The sequence below is a fragment of the Mobula birostris genome, chromosome 7 (assembly GCF_030028105.1).
Source record: "Mobula birostris isolate sMobBir1 chromosome 7, sMobBir1.hap1, whole genome shotgun sequence".
Classification (NCBI taxonomy): Eukaryota; Metazoa; Chordata; class Chondrichthyes; order Myliobatiformes; family Myliobatidae; genus Mobula; species Mobula birostris.
Window position 1 is genome coordinate 173678095 of NC_092376.1, and position 17525 is coordinate 173695619.

General features: G+C 45.1%; 1 protein-coding gene across 2 annotated transcripts in view; it reads left to right on the forward strand.

The window, feature by feature from the left end:
- The first annotated feature begins 528 nt into the window (after positions 1 to 528).
- rnf130 (ring finger protein 130) overlaps positions 529 to 17525 on the forward strand; it is a 156238-nt gene continuing 139241 nt past the window's right edge. The window contains exon 1 of one of the 2 annotated variants that reach the window (XM_072264105.1): positions 529 to 1180. In XM_072264105.1, coding sequence (XP_072120206.1) covers positions 748 to 1180 — 433 coding nt within the window. In that variant the 5' untranslated portion in view covers positions 529 to 747. The remainder of the gene's footprint in view (positions 1181 to 17525) is intronic. The other variant, XM_072264103.1, reaches the window with a different exon arrangement.

The window sequence follows — 17525 nt, forward strand, 5'->3', positions numbered from 1 at the left end:
GTTGTATCTCATTACAGATAACAATAAGAAACCTGATACCTAATTTACCCATCATCTGGAGTCACTTGAGGCAATGACAAATCCAATAACACACACAAAATGCTGGGGGAACTCAGCAGGTCAAACAACATCTATGGAGGGGAATAAACAAGTCAATAAACTTGAGACCCTTCAGCAGGTAGTATCGTTGACTGTTTATTGCTCTCTATAGAACTGTTTCCTGACTTGCTGAGTTCTTTCAGCATCGTGTGCTGCTTTGGATTTCCAGCAACTGCAGAATCTGATCGGTTTATGTTGGGGACCATGCATGGTATTGGAAGTGCGGCGATAAATGCAGTTTCTAGTTCGGTACAAACTGCTGCAACTCCACGGCGCCCGCTCCTTCCGCACCACGTTCACAGCGAGACCAGTCACTCACTTCGCATGCGCAGACGGCGCCGGTGCCGTGCATGCGGTAGGCTCCTGGACTGCGCGTGCGTGTTGCCGTTGCCGCGCACATGCCAGGGCGGGGGCGCGGGTGACGAGTGGGTTCTGCGCATGCTCGCTCGGGTGGCCCGCCCGGGTTCGGCTGTCAAACGCCGCGAAGTGGATGTTTTTACCGGACACGCGGCGGGCACGGGAGGGCGAGCAGTCGGTTCGGATCGCGGGCGATGGGAAAGATGAAGTGAAGTGGGTCCGGTTTCAATCCGGGGGACGGGGGAGCGGCAACGACCACAACAGGGGAAGGGGAAAACCCTTGAAGCGAAGATGAGGCGGGTGCCGACGCCGACCGCCGCCTACTTGCTGCTGCTGCTGGCGGGCCGGGCGGCCGCCGTGATCTCGGAGCAGTTGAACATGGAGAAGCCGGTGGCGGCGGCGGTGAACGTGTCGTATGTGGAGCCGGAGAGCGGGCAGCTGCAGCCGGTGCTGGGCCGAGCTGACGGCGGCCGCTACGGACGCGACTCGCCCAAGGAGGACGTGCCGGGCGGCATGGTGCTCGCCCCGGCCCGCGATCGCCAGGGCTGCGAGCCGCACACCCGCTTCGTCGTGCCGCCCGACACCCGGCGCTGGATCGCGCTGCTCCGCCGCGGGAACTGCACCTTCAAGGAGAAGATCCTGCGGGCGGCGGCGCACAAGGCCGCCGCCGTGGTCATCTACAACAACTCGAGCGGGGCGGACCTCGTCACCATGTCGCACGAAGGTGAGCGGAGACCCGGGGTCCGGGCCTGGAGTGGTGGGATGCGGAGCAGGGACGGGGGAGAGGGGTGGACCACGCTGTGAGCAATGAGAAGGTGACGAAGTGATGGAGGAGGGACATTCTGTTGATTACGGGTGGGGAAGATCCCACAGGGGTGGGGATTAGGAGATGGAAGGGCCAAGGGGGCATTGGTAGAGAAGGAGGCATGTGTGTGTTGGGGCAGAGGGTGGGAAGAGATATTACTGGGAAATGTAGCTTGTGAACTGTAGACCATGGTGTGTGAAGTGATGGAGAGTGGAGTGGAGCATCAAGAGCGTGTTTTCTTTGGGATCTCCGATTTCCTCCCGCAGTCCAAAGCCGTACCAATTAATTGGTCATAGCGAATTGTACCTGTGATAGGTGAGGGTTAAATCGGTGGGTTTGCTGGGCTCGTTGGGTCATAAGGGCCTGGTCCAAGCTATGTCTCTAAATAGATGAAATAAATAGAGGTGCTGGGTGAACATTACCAGGGGGTTCTTGAGTCCACACGAGTCAGTGATCTGGAAACAAGCTGGAAGAATATCCAACAGTTTGGCATTGTCTAGATGGGCCGAAGGGGCTGTCTCTGTCCTGTAATGCTTTATGAATCTATTTGAGGTGAGGTTAAGGCACTGGAGGCACTGTGAAAGGTGAACTTGTAAACTAGCAAGGAAAAAATAGGATGATTATCCCCGGGAACACCTCCGGGAATTTAAAAAGTCAAGTGAAGGGACTGTCCATTACATTTAGAAACGTTTCACATCAAAACATAAACTGTGAGGTTATTCTTCATAACATTTGAGATGTTTCAAATGTGGAAAGTTTTAAAAAAATTAGGTTGAAATGCATAACAAAAAAAAGTAAACATTTTAGACAGAGATCCTTCCTTACAACTCATGGCAGACTCCTTATTGCTTTTCCACTGCCCAATAAACTGGCCATGTGTACCAGCTGCTTATGGTTTTGTCCAATTCTGCATTTCTTGTGCCATTTCTTTTAATGTGTGTAGTTTTCCAAACCAAATTTGTTCTATGTTGTTTGGATATAAGTGACGTTTATGCAAATTTTTCCTTAATGCCCAAGTTTCAAGTTTAGTTATCATTCAACCATACATGAATATAGCCAAATGATACAGTTTTCCTCCAGGATCAAAGTGCAAGTTACATTACAAACAGCACACCACGTAGCCCATATAGTTATGATTGCAGAGAAACATACAGTAAATTCTTATACATCATAGTGAAACTCCTAATATTAGCTACAAAATAACTCTTGTCGTCATTTGGCAACCAACAAGGGCCTTTAAGGAGAAGGTTAGCTATTTTCTATATCCATTGTGGGTGACTTGTTTTCAATTTTAATTGCCACAGAAATGTTAGTTGCTCTTTTAAATAGAGAAACTTAAAATGAAAATTCCAACAGTTATAAACAGAGCACCATCAGATTGAGAAATTGAAATAAATTAAGTAATGGTTAGCTTGCGTAATATTTCAACACTCACAACATGCTGGAGGAACTCAGCAGGCTGTGCAGCATCCGTGAAAACGATCAGTCAACGTTTCGGGCCGGAACCCTTTGTCAGGACTGTAGGGGAAAGGGGCAGAGGCCCTATAAAGAAGGTGAAGGGAGGATGGGAAGGAGAAGGCTGGTAGGTTCCAGGTGAAAAACCAGTAAGGGGAAAGATAAAGGGGTAGGGGAGGGGAAGCAGGGAGGGGATAGGCAGGAAAGGTGCAGAAGGAATAAGGGGAAAACACAATGGGTAGTAGAAGGAGGCGGAACCATGAGGGAGGTGATAGGCAGCTGGGGGAGGGGACAGAGTGAAATAGGGATAGGGGAAGGGAGGAGGAGGGATTTACCAGAAGTTGGAGAATTCAGTGTTCATACCAAGGGGCTGGAGACTACCTAGACGGTATATGAGGTGTTGCTCCTCCAACCTGAGTTTAGCCTCATCATGGCAGTAGGGGAGGTCATGTATGGACATATCTGAATGGGAGTGGGAAGCAGAGTTGAAGTGGGTGGCTACCGGGAGATCCTGTCTGTTTTGGGGGACGGAGCAGAGGTGCTCGATGAAGCGGTCCCCCAATCTGCGTCAGGTTTCACCGATGTAGAGGAGGCCGCACCGGGAGCACCGGATGCAATAGATGACCCCAACAGACTCACAAGTGAAGTGTTGCCTCACCTGGAAGGACTGTTTGGGGCCCTGAATGGTGGCAAGAGAGGAGGTGTAGGGACAGGTGTAGCACCTACGCTTACAGGGATAAGTGTGGGTGGGAGATCCATGGGGAGGGATGTGTGGATCAGGGAGTCGCAGAGGGACCAATCCCTGCGGAAAGCAGAGAGGGATGGAGAGGGAAAGATGTGCTTAGTGGTGGGGTCCTGTTGAAGGCGGCGGAAGTTGCGGAGGATAATGTGCTGGATCCGGAGGCTAGTGGGGTGGTAGCTGAGGACAAGGGGAACTCTGTCCCTGTTGTGGTTGCGGGAGGATGGGCTGAGTGCCGAAGTGCGGGAAATGGAGGAGATGCGGGTGAGGACATCATTGATGACAGCAGAAGGGAAACCACGATCCTTAAAGAAAGAGGACATTTGAGATGTCCTGGAACAGGAAGCCTCATTCTGGGAGCAGACGCGGCGGAGACGGAGGAACTGGGAATATGGAATGGCATTTTTTGCATGTGGCGGGTTGGGAAGAGGTATACTCGAGGTAGTTATGAGAGTCAGTGGGCTTGTAGAAGATGTCAGTGGACAGTCTGTCTCCAGAGATGGAGACCGAGAGATTGAGAAAGGGGAGAGAAGTGTCCGAGATGGACCAAGTGAGTTTGAGGACTGGGTGGAAGTTAGGAGCAAATTGATGAGCTCAGCATGGGTGCAGGAAGCAGCACCAATGTAGTCGTCAGTGTAGCGAAGGAAAAGTTGGGGAGCAGTACCAGAATAGGTTTGGAGCACAGACCGTTCCACATAACCAACGAAGAGGCAGGCATAGCTGGGGCCCATGCGAGTGCCCATAGCTACACCCTTGGTCTGAAGAAAGTGGGAAGAGCCAAAAGAGAAGTTATTAAGTATGAATAATTAATCTGTTGGGATCGCCTATTGCATCTGGTGCTCCCGGTGCAGCCTCCTCTACATCGGTGAAACCTGACGCAGATTGGGGGACTGCTTCGTCGAGCACCTCCGCTCCGTCCGCCACAACAGACAGGATCTCCCAGTACCCACCCACTTCAACTCTGCTTCCCACTCCCATTCAGATATGTCCATACATGGCCTCCTCTACTGCCATGATGAGGCTAAACTCAGGTTGGAGGAGCAATACCTCATATGCCGTTTAGGTAGTCTCCAGCCCCTTGGTATGAAAATTGAATTCTCCAACTTCTGGTAATTCCCTTCCCCTATCCCTATTTCACTCTGTCCCCTCCCCCAGCTGCCTACCACCTCCCTCATGGTCCCACCTCCTTCTACTACCCATTGTGTTTTACCCTATTCCTTCTTCACTTTTCCTGCCTATCCCCTCCCTGCCTCCCCTCCCCCACCCCTTTATCTTTCCCCTTACTGGTTTTTGAGCTGGAACCTACCAGCCTTCTCCTTCCCCACCCTCCCCCACCTTCTTTATAGGGCCTCTGCCCCTTCCCTCTACAGTCCTGACAAAGGGTTCCGGCCCGAAACATTGACTGATCGTTTCCACGGGTGCTGCCGGACCTGCTGAGTTCCCCCAGCATGTTGTGAGTGTTACTTTGACCCCAGCATCTGTAGAGTGGTTTGTGTTTACATTGCGCAATATTTCACTTTGCACTTCACATTTTTTGAGCTAAATTACCAAATATACTTGCACTATTGCAAAGATGAAAGCATTTTGTAGCAACGGGCGACTCAGTACAGCTGTGCTATTGAAGTGTGTAGTTTTGCAAAAGGATTGTTGACATTATGGTTATTTACTTGTGTTTCAGCTGCAAGGTTTACTGTCAGTTTGGTTTGCCCATGGTTAGTAGATTCACTGGCACAATAAGTAACAGTAAAATATTAAGCCCATCTGTTGGAGAAAGTGCAAGTCCTTCCAGACTGCTGGCATTCACCCTCAAGTGTGCAGTATGTCTGTATCTTAAAATTAACTACATATTTTGCTTTCTAAAAGTCTCTTTTCCAATAAATATTGCAAATTATTTTGGAGTCTGAGAGCAGGGGGAGTTTGGATCTGGTTCCCTAAGGGCCTTTCCACTTGGATTTTCTTAGTCTGAAGTTTAATTGAGAGCTTGGATTACTGTGATCAGTCAGATCAGTTCCATCAGAATCAGGTTTATTATGATGAAGCTAGGTTGTGAAATTTGTTGTTTTATAGCAACAGTATATTGCAAAACATAAAATATACTGCAAATTACAATAACATGTATTGAGTTAAAGATTATTGACATCTGATTGTACATGTATACAACCCACTGGAACACAGTACACCCTCAAAACATTAAAGACATAAATCAAAATAAGTTAACAAAATATAGTTTGAAATGCATGTGAAGTGCACAGCACAGGTAAACAGTAAACAGCTTGCTGTCCTGGTGATGAGACCTCAGTGGTGAAAGGCTTTTCATTAGTCTCACAGCCTGAGGGAAGAAGCTGTTACCCAGTCTTGACAGTCCTAGTCCTGATGCTCCTGTACCCCCTTCCTGATGGTCATGGGTCAAAGAACTTGAGCAATGGTGGTAGAGATCCTCAACAATGCTCACTTTGCATACAAATGCATATATTCATGTTATTATTTGTATATTTATGTATAATACATGTAAAGAAGAGAGCATAAATAGTGATGTCATTTTCATGGGATTGTCTATATGGTAAAAGGTGGCCTTGTTTTTTCTGCCGGTAGATTGTAGATTCCAAAGACTTGTGTACCATAGTGGTGTAGCAGTTAGGGTGTTGTAGAGTTCAATTCTGACAGTGTTCTGTAAGGAGTCTCTGTACATCCTCCCTGTGGAAGGCATGGGCTTTCTCTGGGTGCTCCAGTTTCCTCCCACTGTCCAAAGACATACCGGGTAGGTTAATTGGTCATTGTAAATTGTCCTGTGGTTAGGTCAGGGTTAATCAGGGCTGTGGGGTTGCTGGGGCAGCAAAGCTTGAAAGGCAGAAGTGCACACTCCATACTGTATCACTAAATAAATAAATCTATTTCAGAAAAAGACAGTCAGGTACCAAATTACTCACAGTGTTTATTGGTAATAATAAAAACTTGTATCACATGTTTCTGTGCAGCTGCTCAGGGCAGCACACAGGTGCAGCTGGTAGAACTGCACCCCTGCATCTTCCCCCTTCCACCTGCTCCACCTCTCCCTTAGTCAAGAGTGTGTGGGTTGGTGGGTTAATATGCCACTATCGTTTGGTCCGAATTTGTTAGTGAGTGGCAGTGTGGAGAGTATGGGTGAGAATGTGGAGAGGATAAATGGATCAGATTCATGTAAAAATGGGTATTGCTGGGCAGTGTTGACTTAGTGGGCTGAAGAGCCTATTTCCATGCTCTCTCACTATAACTAACATAAGATACTCCTGTTTCAATATCAATATCTGTTTCAATAACAGGAGTCATTTAGCCCCCTGTGCTCCTCTACCTGTCAACAAGATCATAGCTGATCCTCGACTCAAATGCTATTTGTGTTATTTAGAGATACAACGTGGAAGAGGCCCTTCCAGCCCAACGAGCCTCACCACCCAGCAACCCACCAATGTAACCCTAGTCTAGTCAGAAAACAATTTACAAAGGCCAATTAACCTACTAACCAGGATGTGTTTGGAATGTGGGAGGAACCCACCCATGTTCAAAGAGTACAAGCTCCTTACAGCCAACACCGGAATGGAACTCTGAACTCTGATGCTCTGAGCTGTATTAGCATTGCGCTATCCATTATGCTACCATGGCACCCATAGATTGCCTCCCCTACCCTGGAATTAATCCATCACAATTCCAATAAAAATCCATGAGTAATGCAATCACTCAAGTTAAGTATGATGTTTTCCCAAGGGTTGATTCCTTTGATGGAGAGCGCCTGTGTGTGACTATGTTTAGAGAAGGCTGATGTACAGGCAGCCACCAGAATGTCTTTGACACCTGGGGATCCTTCACTGCTGCAGCCTTCCTCCACCTTCACTGCTGTTGTGGTGTGTCATCATCTTCTGCTAGCTCCACTATTGAGGTCTTGGTTGGATTGCTCTTTACTGTATCTGGAACCTCCCTCTTGACCCAACCACCATGGGTGATCATACCAGGAGCTCACCTCCTGATGGCATCGCATTCGGAATTTCAGGAATTCACAAGCCTCTCCATCGCGACAAGGCAACGATCCTCAGAGAAGAATCCACCACTGAACTTCTTAATATTAGTCCTAGATGGCCTACTTCTTACTTCAAGACTCTGACCTCTAGTGACAAAGCCCTCAGCTGGGGAAACAATTCTCTCTCATCTACTGTAATGTCTCCCTCCAAGAATTTTGTACATTTCGATGGAGTTTGTCTTTGGTTCTCCAGAAATCTGGAGAATTGAGGCCTAATGTGCTTAATCTCATCTCTTATGTATGATGTACCATAGATTTTTAACCATACATCAAGAAATAGCCCTTTAGGTTCACCATATCTATGCTTATAAAGTTCCCGATCCACTTTCCCAGCCTGAAGCATTCTCTGCTTTAATGATTGAATTGCTCCTCTACATGTTCTGAGGGTCTCCGCCTCTACCAACAACCATTCCGATCTTCTTTGGGACCCTTGTAAATAAGCCATAAGAAATACGAGCAGAATGAGAGTATTTAGCCCTTCATATCTCCAATATTAACTTAAACCAATGATCACAATACTAACTCTACAATAGTTATCCTAGAAACTCATCTGATCGTAAACACAGGAGATTCTGGAAATCTAGAAACGCACACGCGCGCGTACACACACACACACACACACACACACACACACACACACACACACACACACACACACACACCCACCCACACACCCTTGAGGAACTCAGCAGGTCAGGTAGCATCTATAGAGAGGAAGAAACAGTTGATGTTTTGGGCTGAGACCCCTCATCAGTACTGGAAAGGAAGGAGGAAGAAGCCAGAATCAAATTCAGAAGCAGGAATTCTGACCTCTGCTGTCTTTCTTTCCAGTCCGATGAGGGTCTTGGCCCTTCTGCATTGATGCTCCCTGAACCCATCTGGTCAGTTTTTCTGTTGTCTCTATTTTAGATACAGAGATCAAAATTATAAACAATGCCCCATGTGTTCTTGCCAAACCCTACAATAGTTCAATTTAATAACACAGTATGTGTGCAGTGTACAACTTGAAATCTTCACCCTTCACAGACATCCATGAAACAGGAAAAAAACAAAGAATGAATGACTGAAAACGGTAGAACCTCAAAGCTTCTCTCTGTCCTCCCATGCAAAATTATCAACCCTCCGCCCACACCAAAAACCAAAATCTGCAGATGTTGGATATCCAAGCAACACATACAAAATGCTGGAGGAACTCAGCAGGCCAGGCAGCATTCATGGAAAAGAGTACGGTTGACATTTCAGCCAAGACCCTTCATCAGGACTGGAGCAAAAAGATGAGGAGTCAGAGTTGGAAGGTGGGGGGAGGGAGGGGAGAAGAAGCACAAGGTGAAATCAGGAAGGGGGGTGGTGTGGTGAAATAAAGAGCTGTGAAGTTGATTGGCAAAAGAGATACAGGGCTGGCGAAGTGGGTATCTGTTAGAAGAGGGCAGAAGGCCGTGGAAGTAAGAGAAGGTGGAGGAGCACCAGAGGGAAGTGATAAGATGAGAGAGGGAAATGGGAATGGGGAATGATAAAGGCAGGGGTCATTACCAGAAGTTCGAGAAATGGACGTTCATGCCATCAGGTTGGTGGCTACCCAGACGAAATATAAGGGTTTCTTCCTGCAACCTGAGCATGGCCTCATCACAAAAGTAGAAGAGGCCATTATCTGACATGTCAGAATAGAAATGGGAAGAGGAATTAAAACGGGGGGCCACTGAGAGATTCTGCTTTTTCTGGCAGATGGAGTGTAGGTGCTCGGCGAAGCAGTCTCCCAGCCTATGTCGGGTCTCACTGATATACAGGAGGCCACACTGGGAGCACTGGATACAATAAACGACCCCAACAGACAGAGTCACAGGTGAAGTGTCAGGACTGTTTGAGGCCCTGAATGGTAGTGAGGGAGGAAGTGTAGGGGCAGTTGTAGCACTTGTTCCACTTGCAAGAGTAAGTGCCAAGAGGGAGATCAGTGGGCTTGCAAGCCCCCTAGGGACCATGATCTAGAGTCCATCAAAAACTGCAGTCCATCCCAACACTTCGACATCTCAGTCAAATTATGGTAAGGTATTTCTACCAACTTAAATTGTAGTGGTTACATAAATTGTAACTGGAGTATAGAAGATTGAAGGGAGATTTGATAGAGGTATACAAAATTATGAAGGGTATAGATAGGGTAAATGCAAGCAGGCTTTTCCCACTGTGGTTGGGTGGGCCCACAACTAGAGGTAATGGCTTAAGGGTGTAAGGTGAAATATTTAAGGGGAATTTGAGGGTGAGAGTGTGGAATGAGCTGCCGCTGGAAGTGTTGGATGGGGTTTGATTTCAACATTGAAGAGAAGTTTGGATCAGTACTTGGATGGGAGGGGTATGGAGGGTTATGTTCCAGGTGCAGGTCAATGGGAGTAGGCAGTTTAAATGGTTCGGTATGGACTAGATGGGCTGAAGGACCTGTTTTGTGCTGCAGTGTTCTATAACTCTATAAATAACAGGGCTGTTTGTCTTCTTCTTCACTGCTGCTCATGCAAGTTTCCAAAAGTTAACATGCATAAAGTTCAAAGTAAATTTATTATGGAAGTGCAGTATGTAACCATATATGAGATTCATTTTTTTGTGGGCATTCACAATAAATAAAAGAAATCCAATAATTCAATGCAAACATGCATACAACAAAGACAGACTAAGAACCAACATGCTAAAGACAGCAAACTACACAAATACAAAAGAAAAAAAAGATAATAAATAACTACTAAATATTGGGAACATGAATTGTAGAGTCCTTGAAAGTAAGTTCATGAGTTGGAGTCATAAGTCATAGAATTGTACAGCAATAAGCAGGCTCTTTGGCCCATCTAGTCCATGCCAAACTGTTTAAACTGCCTACTTTCATCAACCTGCACCAGGACCATAACCCTCCATACCCCAACCATCCATGTACCTATCCAAACTTCCCTTAAACTTTGAAAGTGAGCTTGCATACACCTACGCTGGCAGCTTGTTCCACACTCGCAAGACCCTCCGAGTGAAGAAGTTTCCCTTCAGCCCTGATGAAGGGTCTTGGCCTGAAATGTCGACTATACTCTTTTCCAGAGATACTAAGTTCTTCCAGCGATTTATGTGTGTTGCTTAGGTTTCCCTTCATATTCCTCTTAAACATTTCACCTTTTACCCTTAACCCATGACCTCTAGTGTAGTCCCACCCAACCTCAGTGAAAAAATCCTGTTTGCATTTACCCCATTTTTACCCCTCATAATTTTGTATACTTCTATCACATCTCCCCTTAATCTTCTATGTTCCAAGGTTGTGGAATAGGTCAATTGATTGTGTGACATCTAAGTCCCTTTAAGCATCAACACCTCCCAGACATTTTACCATTTGAACTCTCATGGTGACTCACATTTTCTTTCCACATTTTATCCCTCGGTTATACAGTTAACCTGCTCCTTTCAACTATTTCTATCCTCTTGAAGGATGCGATATGTTCCCCCACCAGAGGTTCTACCCCCTCCCTGACACCCCATACACCCCAAGTCCACCTTTGGTCCCCACCTGGAACTCAGCTGTCACCTGTGGCTCCCCGTAGCTGTTTGCATGCGACAGCGGCCACACCCCGGGCAATGGCTTCGACAAGCTGGCTAAACCAGGTGAGGGTTGCCGACGGGTCTCAAACCCTCAGTGAGATTGGGAGTTGTCTATCCCAGCATGTGAAGACAGACTCTGGCAGATTGAGCGGACGAGACCAATGGAAGGTCCAACAGTCAAGAAGGTGGTCTCTGCAAGCATCGTGGAACATGTAGAGCAGGACAAGACACAGAGTTCGTCCTGGTCATCCACTGCACCTAGTCCCATCTCCGGCCGTCTCGACTCTGTCTTGCCACTGGATCCAGATGGGAATTGGGAAGAGCGAGTGAGGCTGACACTGCGCAACTCTCCCTCACTTAAATCCAAGTCACGCGCTAGTCTCGGCACACCATAAAAGCCAGATGGTGGTGCAGTGACATCAGAGCTGGACTCCAGGAGCGAAGGTTCCCGAGTTCAAATCCAGTCGAACCGCTCCCAGGCATGCTTTCCATCCGTGCCAGGTTGAGTGCCGAGCTAGCAACTTGACCTTGTAAAAAGTACTAATGGTGTCGGAGTCTTCATCGATGAAGATGGACGAGCATTAATCCTCTTGAAGGCTCTTTGCATCCTTATCAGAACTTGGATTCCCACTTGCTCTGGTATCATCACAGAAAGCTTACAATGTTCCATTTGATCAGCTAAATAACGGCTATAGTCGTATGTGAGCCAAGGGGGAAATAACAGATGAGGTCATTTCTACTATCAGATACCAGCCATATCATTGGGAAATATAATCCCCTAAATTGTGATTATATTTCAAACAGTGATAGTAATGTCTGAGTCATATCCAGTAGTGTGTAGCTTTATACCAACTCTTATCCAGAGCAAGCGGAGGAAAATGTGATGACGTTCCTGTCGGTTTGTTCATGCAAAAGTCCCTTTAATGGATATTGGTAGATAGTATCATTGCAGCTAGTGTCTGACTGAACGAGGGACTGCATGCAGTTTTTATGGTATCTACAATACAGTCTTCATATCATTTGCAAACATACTAACCACCCACCTATGTTTTCATCCAGGTTATTTACATATATCAATCAGCAGAGGCCCTAGTACAGATTCCTGTGGAACACCAACAGTCACAGACCACCAGGCAGAATGTCCCTTTGACCACTACTTTCTGCATTATTGTTAGAATGTGCCAGTCATGAAGGGCAATAGTGGTTAGCATGGGGTGTACCAGAGTTCCATTCCAGCACTGTCTGTAAGGTGTTTGTATGTTCTTCTCAGGAACCAAATGGGGTTTCCTCTGGGTACTCCAGTTGCCTCCAACTGTCCAAAGACATACAGGTTGGTAGGTTAATTGGTAAATTAAATTGCCCCATGATTAGGCTAGGGTTAAATAGGTGGGTTGCTGGATGATGTGGCTGGTTGGGCTGGAAGGGCCCGTTCTGTGCTATATATCTCTAAGTAAAATAATAATGCAGAAAGTAATGGTCAAAAGGACATTCTGCCTGGTGGTCTGTGACTGTTGGTGTTCCACAGGAATCTGTACTAGGGCCTCTGCTGATTGATATATGTAAATAACTTGGATGAAAACATAGGTGGGTGGTTAGTATGTTTGCAAATGATATGAAGACTGTATTGTAGATACCATAAAAGACTGACAAAGGAAACAGCAAGATATAGATCAGTTGTAAATATGGGCAAAGAAATGACAGGTGGAGTTAACGCAGCCATATGTGGTATTGCATGTTGGAAGGTTAAATGTAAAGAGACAATGCACTTGCCGTTAGGTCTTATTATAGTCTTGCCCTTAACAGTATTGATGAGCAGAGGGATCTTGGGATCCAAGTTCATAGCTCCCTGAAAGTGGCGACACAGTTTGATAGGGTGGTTACGCAGGTGTATGACATGCTTGCCTTTACTAGTCGAGGCATTGATCTCAAAAGTCAGGAAGTTACTTTGCAGCTTTATAAAACTCTAGTTAGACCACATCTGGAGTATTGCATACAGTTCTGTTTGCCCCATTATATAATGTCAAGGCTTTGGAGAGGGTGCAGAAGTGGTTCACCAGAGTGTTGTCTGGATTAGAGGGCATTTGCTATAACAAGAGATTGGACAAACTTGGGTTGTTTTCTCTGGAGTGGCAGAGACTGAGGCTTATAAGATTATGAGAGGCATCAATAGGGTAGACAGACAGTATCTTTTCCCCAGGGTTAAAATATCTAATACCACAGGGCATGGATTATTTAAAGGGTGGGGGGAATAATTTCAAAGGAGATGCAAGGGGCAAGTTTTTTACATGGAATTGTGAGTACCTGGGATGCGCTGCCTGGGGTGGTGGTAGAGGCAGGTACATGAGAGATGTTTGGATAGGTAAATAAGGAAAATGGAAGGATATGGACATTGTGTTGGCAGAAAAGATTGGTTTAGTTGGCCATTTGATTAGTAATTTAATTGGTTTGGCACAACATTGTGGGTTGAAGGGCCTGTTTCTACGTTGTACTGTTCTAGTGTAGTGGTAATTGGGATCTATTCAGTCTGGAGTCTGTGATTAGTCGTCCACAGGGACCTGTACTGGTGGTATGGTGGATACCACAGAAGACTGACAAAGAAAGCAGCGGGACATAGCTAGGTTGTAGATATGAGTAGAGAAATGCTGATGGAATTAACCCTCGGCCAAATGTGAAGAGCCCCTTGACAGGGTTGATAAGAAAGGGGATCCTGGTGTCCAAGTCCATTGCTTCCTGAAAGTGGCTACACGGGTTAATATGGTAAGGAAGCCACATGGCATGCTTTCTGTTAATAGTTGAGGAATTGAGTTCAAGAGTTCAGTTGTTATGTTGCAGCTTTATAAAACTCTAACTCTAGTTTGGCCACGTCTGGAGTATTGTGTTCAGTTCAAGTTGCCCTATTATAGAAAGGATGTTGAGGCTTTGGAGAGGGTGCAGAAGAGGTTCACTAGGATGCTACCTAGATTAGAGGACATGCGATATAAGGAGAGGTTAGACAAACTTGGGTTATTTTCTCTGGAGTGGTAGAGGCTAAGAGGAGAGCTGATGCAGGTTTATAAGGTTGAGAAGCAAGTTAGCGTAGACAACCAGTAAAATTTTTGCAAAGTTGGAATGTATAATAGAAGACAGCATGCATTTAAGATATGAGGGGGTTAGTTTGTTACAGTGTGTGTGGTGGGTGTCTGTCTGGGATGGTGGTGGAGGTATTTATGATAGCGGCATTCAACAGGCTTTTAGATAAGCACATGAATGTGCAGAAAATGGAAAGGTATGGATTCTGTGGAGGAAGAAGGGATTAGTTTGATTACTAATTTAATTGGCTTGGCATAACATCGTGGACCATAGAACCTGTTCCTCTGCAGTACTGTTCTATGTTCCATAGGAGCTGATTGGCAAAGTATCATGTTACACTGCATCATTTGGTGAGTCAAAGTTAATGGCAGGCTGGTAGGACGCCAACACTTAATGGTAAAAACTTTTTTTTGAACGTAATTAATGTGTGCTTCCTGGCCGCTGTTGAAGGTTAAGAATGATTGTGTGGTTTTATTCTGGAAAGTTCAATTTAATTAAAAAGCACTAAATAACTTCTGTTAGGGTGTATCAGTTTCTATACAACTATGAAAGACAAAATGGCATCATGGTAGTATTGCTATTAACGCGATGCTATTGCAGCTTAAGCCATTGGATTTTGGAATTTAATTCCAGCATCCCCTGTAATCAAGTTTGTCTGTTCCTTCCTGAGTGTGCACGGGTTTCCTATGAGTGCTGCAGTTTCCTCCCACAGTCCAAAGATGTCCCGGTTAGTAGGGCGTTATAAATTACTCTGTGATTAGGCTGGGGTTAAATTGGTGGAGAGGAAGGGCCTGCTTTGTGCTGTATTTTTAAGTAAGTAAATAAAACAGAAATAAATCTTCAAGATCTATTTTCTTGAGAATTTGTATTTTTTAGTTTGATGTCAAATGACAGATACCAACCACTAGAAAGTTGTTCCTATAAAGATGTTACATAGATGCAAATCTTTTAATCTAAATGTAAATATCTTGGGCGAGTTATATTTGTTAACTTCTACATGACTACGATGGGAACTGAAATGCTTAAAGATTTGCTTGGCTGCCTGCATTACTTAAATAAAGAGAAGTAGTGACAGATATTAACTGCAAGAACTTGCACCATCTAATAGGCCTGTGAGCATTGGTATACTGTTGGGATTGTCACAGGGTCTTTTGTTCTTTATCTTGATGATTTGGATGGGAATGTGGGTGTCATGTTAAGTAAGTTTGTGGATGACACCAAAGTTGGAGATCTTGTGGACAATGAAGATTTTCTAGATTACAATGGGTGTAGATCAAGGGAAGGCAAGGGAATGGCAGGTGGGATGTTTATATATATATATATATATATATATATGTGTGTGTGTATGTATGTGTGTGTGTATATATATATAATATACACAGCATGGTAACATATTTTCTTGCCCAGTGAGCCCTTGCCACCCAATTACATCCATATGACCAATTAACCTACTGACCCATACATCTTTGGAATGTGGGAGGAAACCGTTGCTCCCGGTGGAAAACCATGTGGTTACAGGGTGAACATACAGACTCCTTGCAGGCAGCAGCAGGAATTGAACTTGTTCGCTGGCACTGTAATAGCATTACACTAACCACTACACAACTATGCTGCCCCTAATTTAATTCTAACAGATGCAAAGTGATGCAGTTTGGGTTGTTAAACCAGCTGAGGACATGCACAATGAATGACAAGGCTCTGGGAGTTGGTGTTGAATGGAGAGAAGTTACAGGTACAAGTGTGTAGTTCCCTGAAACTGTCAAACTGGACTGTGGTGAGGAAGACACTGGCTGAGGTATAACACTTGGGATGTCATGTTACAGTTATACAAAATATTTATTAATCTGCTCTTGGAGTATTCTGTTCAGTTCTGGTCACTTCTCTATAGAAGGAATGTGATTAAGTTGGAGAGGGTGTTGAAAAGACTAACAAGGGTGATGCATGGATTGAAGAGCTTGAGTTATAAGGAATGATTGAATAGGCTGTGTCTGTTTTCCCTGGAGTGAAGAAAGCCAAGAGGCGATATGATAAATCTATATAAAATTGTGAGTGACAGACTCTGTTTCCTATGATAGGAGTGTCGGAAACTAGAAAGATAGATTTTTTTTGGATCTCAGGGTTTGTATTATGGTGACAATTGAGAGGAAGGTGTTTAAAAAGGCATCCGAGGGATAAACCTTTCACACAGAGTTAGATGGTGCCTAGAATGAGTTGACAGGAGAGGGCAGAGGCAGGAACAGTAACTAAATTTAAGAGGTTTCTGAGTAGTCATTTGAATGAACAGAGCATAGAAGGATATGGAATTAATGCAGGCAAATGGGATTAGTATGGATCAACATTATGGTTAACAGAATCAAGATGGGGTGAAGGGCCTGTTTCTATGCTGTACAACTGTAACTTTTATGTTTCTACCAACAATCAGACTTCAGAATCAGAATCAGGTTTATCACCTGCATGTGTCATGAAATTTGTTTACTTAGCAGCAGCAGTTCAAGCAATACATAATATAGAACAAAAAACCAAAATCAAATAATAATAAATAAATCAATTATAGTATACGTATATCGAATAGATTAAAAATCGTGCAAAAAACAGAAATATGTATTAAAAAAGTGAGGTAGTGTCCAAGGATTCAATGACCATTTAGGAATCAGATGGCAGAGGGGAAGAAACTGTTCATGAATCATTGAGTGTGTGCCTTCAGGCTTCTATATCTCCTACCTGACAGTAACAGTGAGAAAAGGGCATGCCCTGTGTGCTGGAGGTCCTTAATAATGGATGCTGCCTTTCTGAGACACCACTCCTTGAAGATGTCCTGGGTACTTTGTAGGCTAGTACCTAAGATGGAGCCGACTAAATTTACAACCCTCTGCAGCTTCTTTCAGTCCTGTGAAGTAGCCCCTCCATACCAGACAGTGATGCAGCCTGTCAGAATACTCTCCACGGTACAACTCTAGAAGCTTTTGAGTGTATTTGTTGACATGCCAAATCTCTTCAAACTCCAAATAAAGTACAGCCTTGTCTTGCCTTCTTTATAACTACATTGATATGTTGGGACCTGGTTAGATCCTCAGAAATCTTAACACCCAGGAACTTGAAACTGCTCACTCTCTCCACTTTTGATCCCTCTATGAGGATTGGTATGTGTTCCTTCGTCTTACCCTTCCTGAAGTCCACAATCAGCTCTTTCGTCTTACTGACATTGAGTGCCAGGTTATTGCTGCAACACCACTCCACTAGTTGGCATATCTTTCTCCTGTACGCCCTCTCATCACCATCTGAGATTCTACCAACAATGGTTGTATCATCAGTAAATTTATAGATGGTATTTGAGCTATGCCTAGCCACACAATCATGGGTATGTAGAGAGTAGAGCAGTGGGCTGAGCACACACC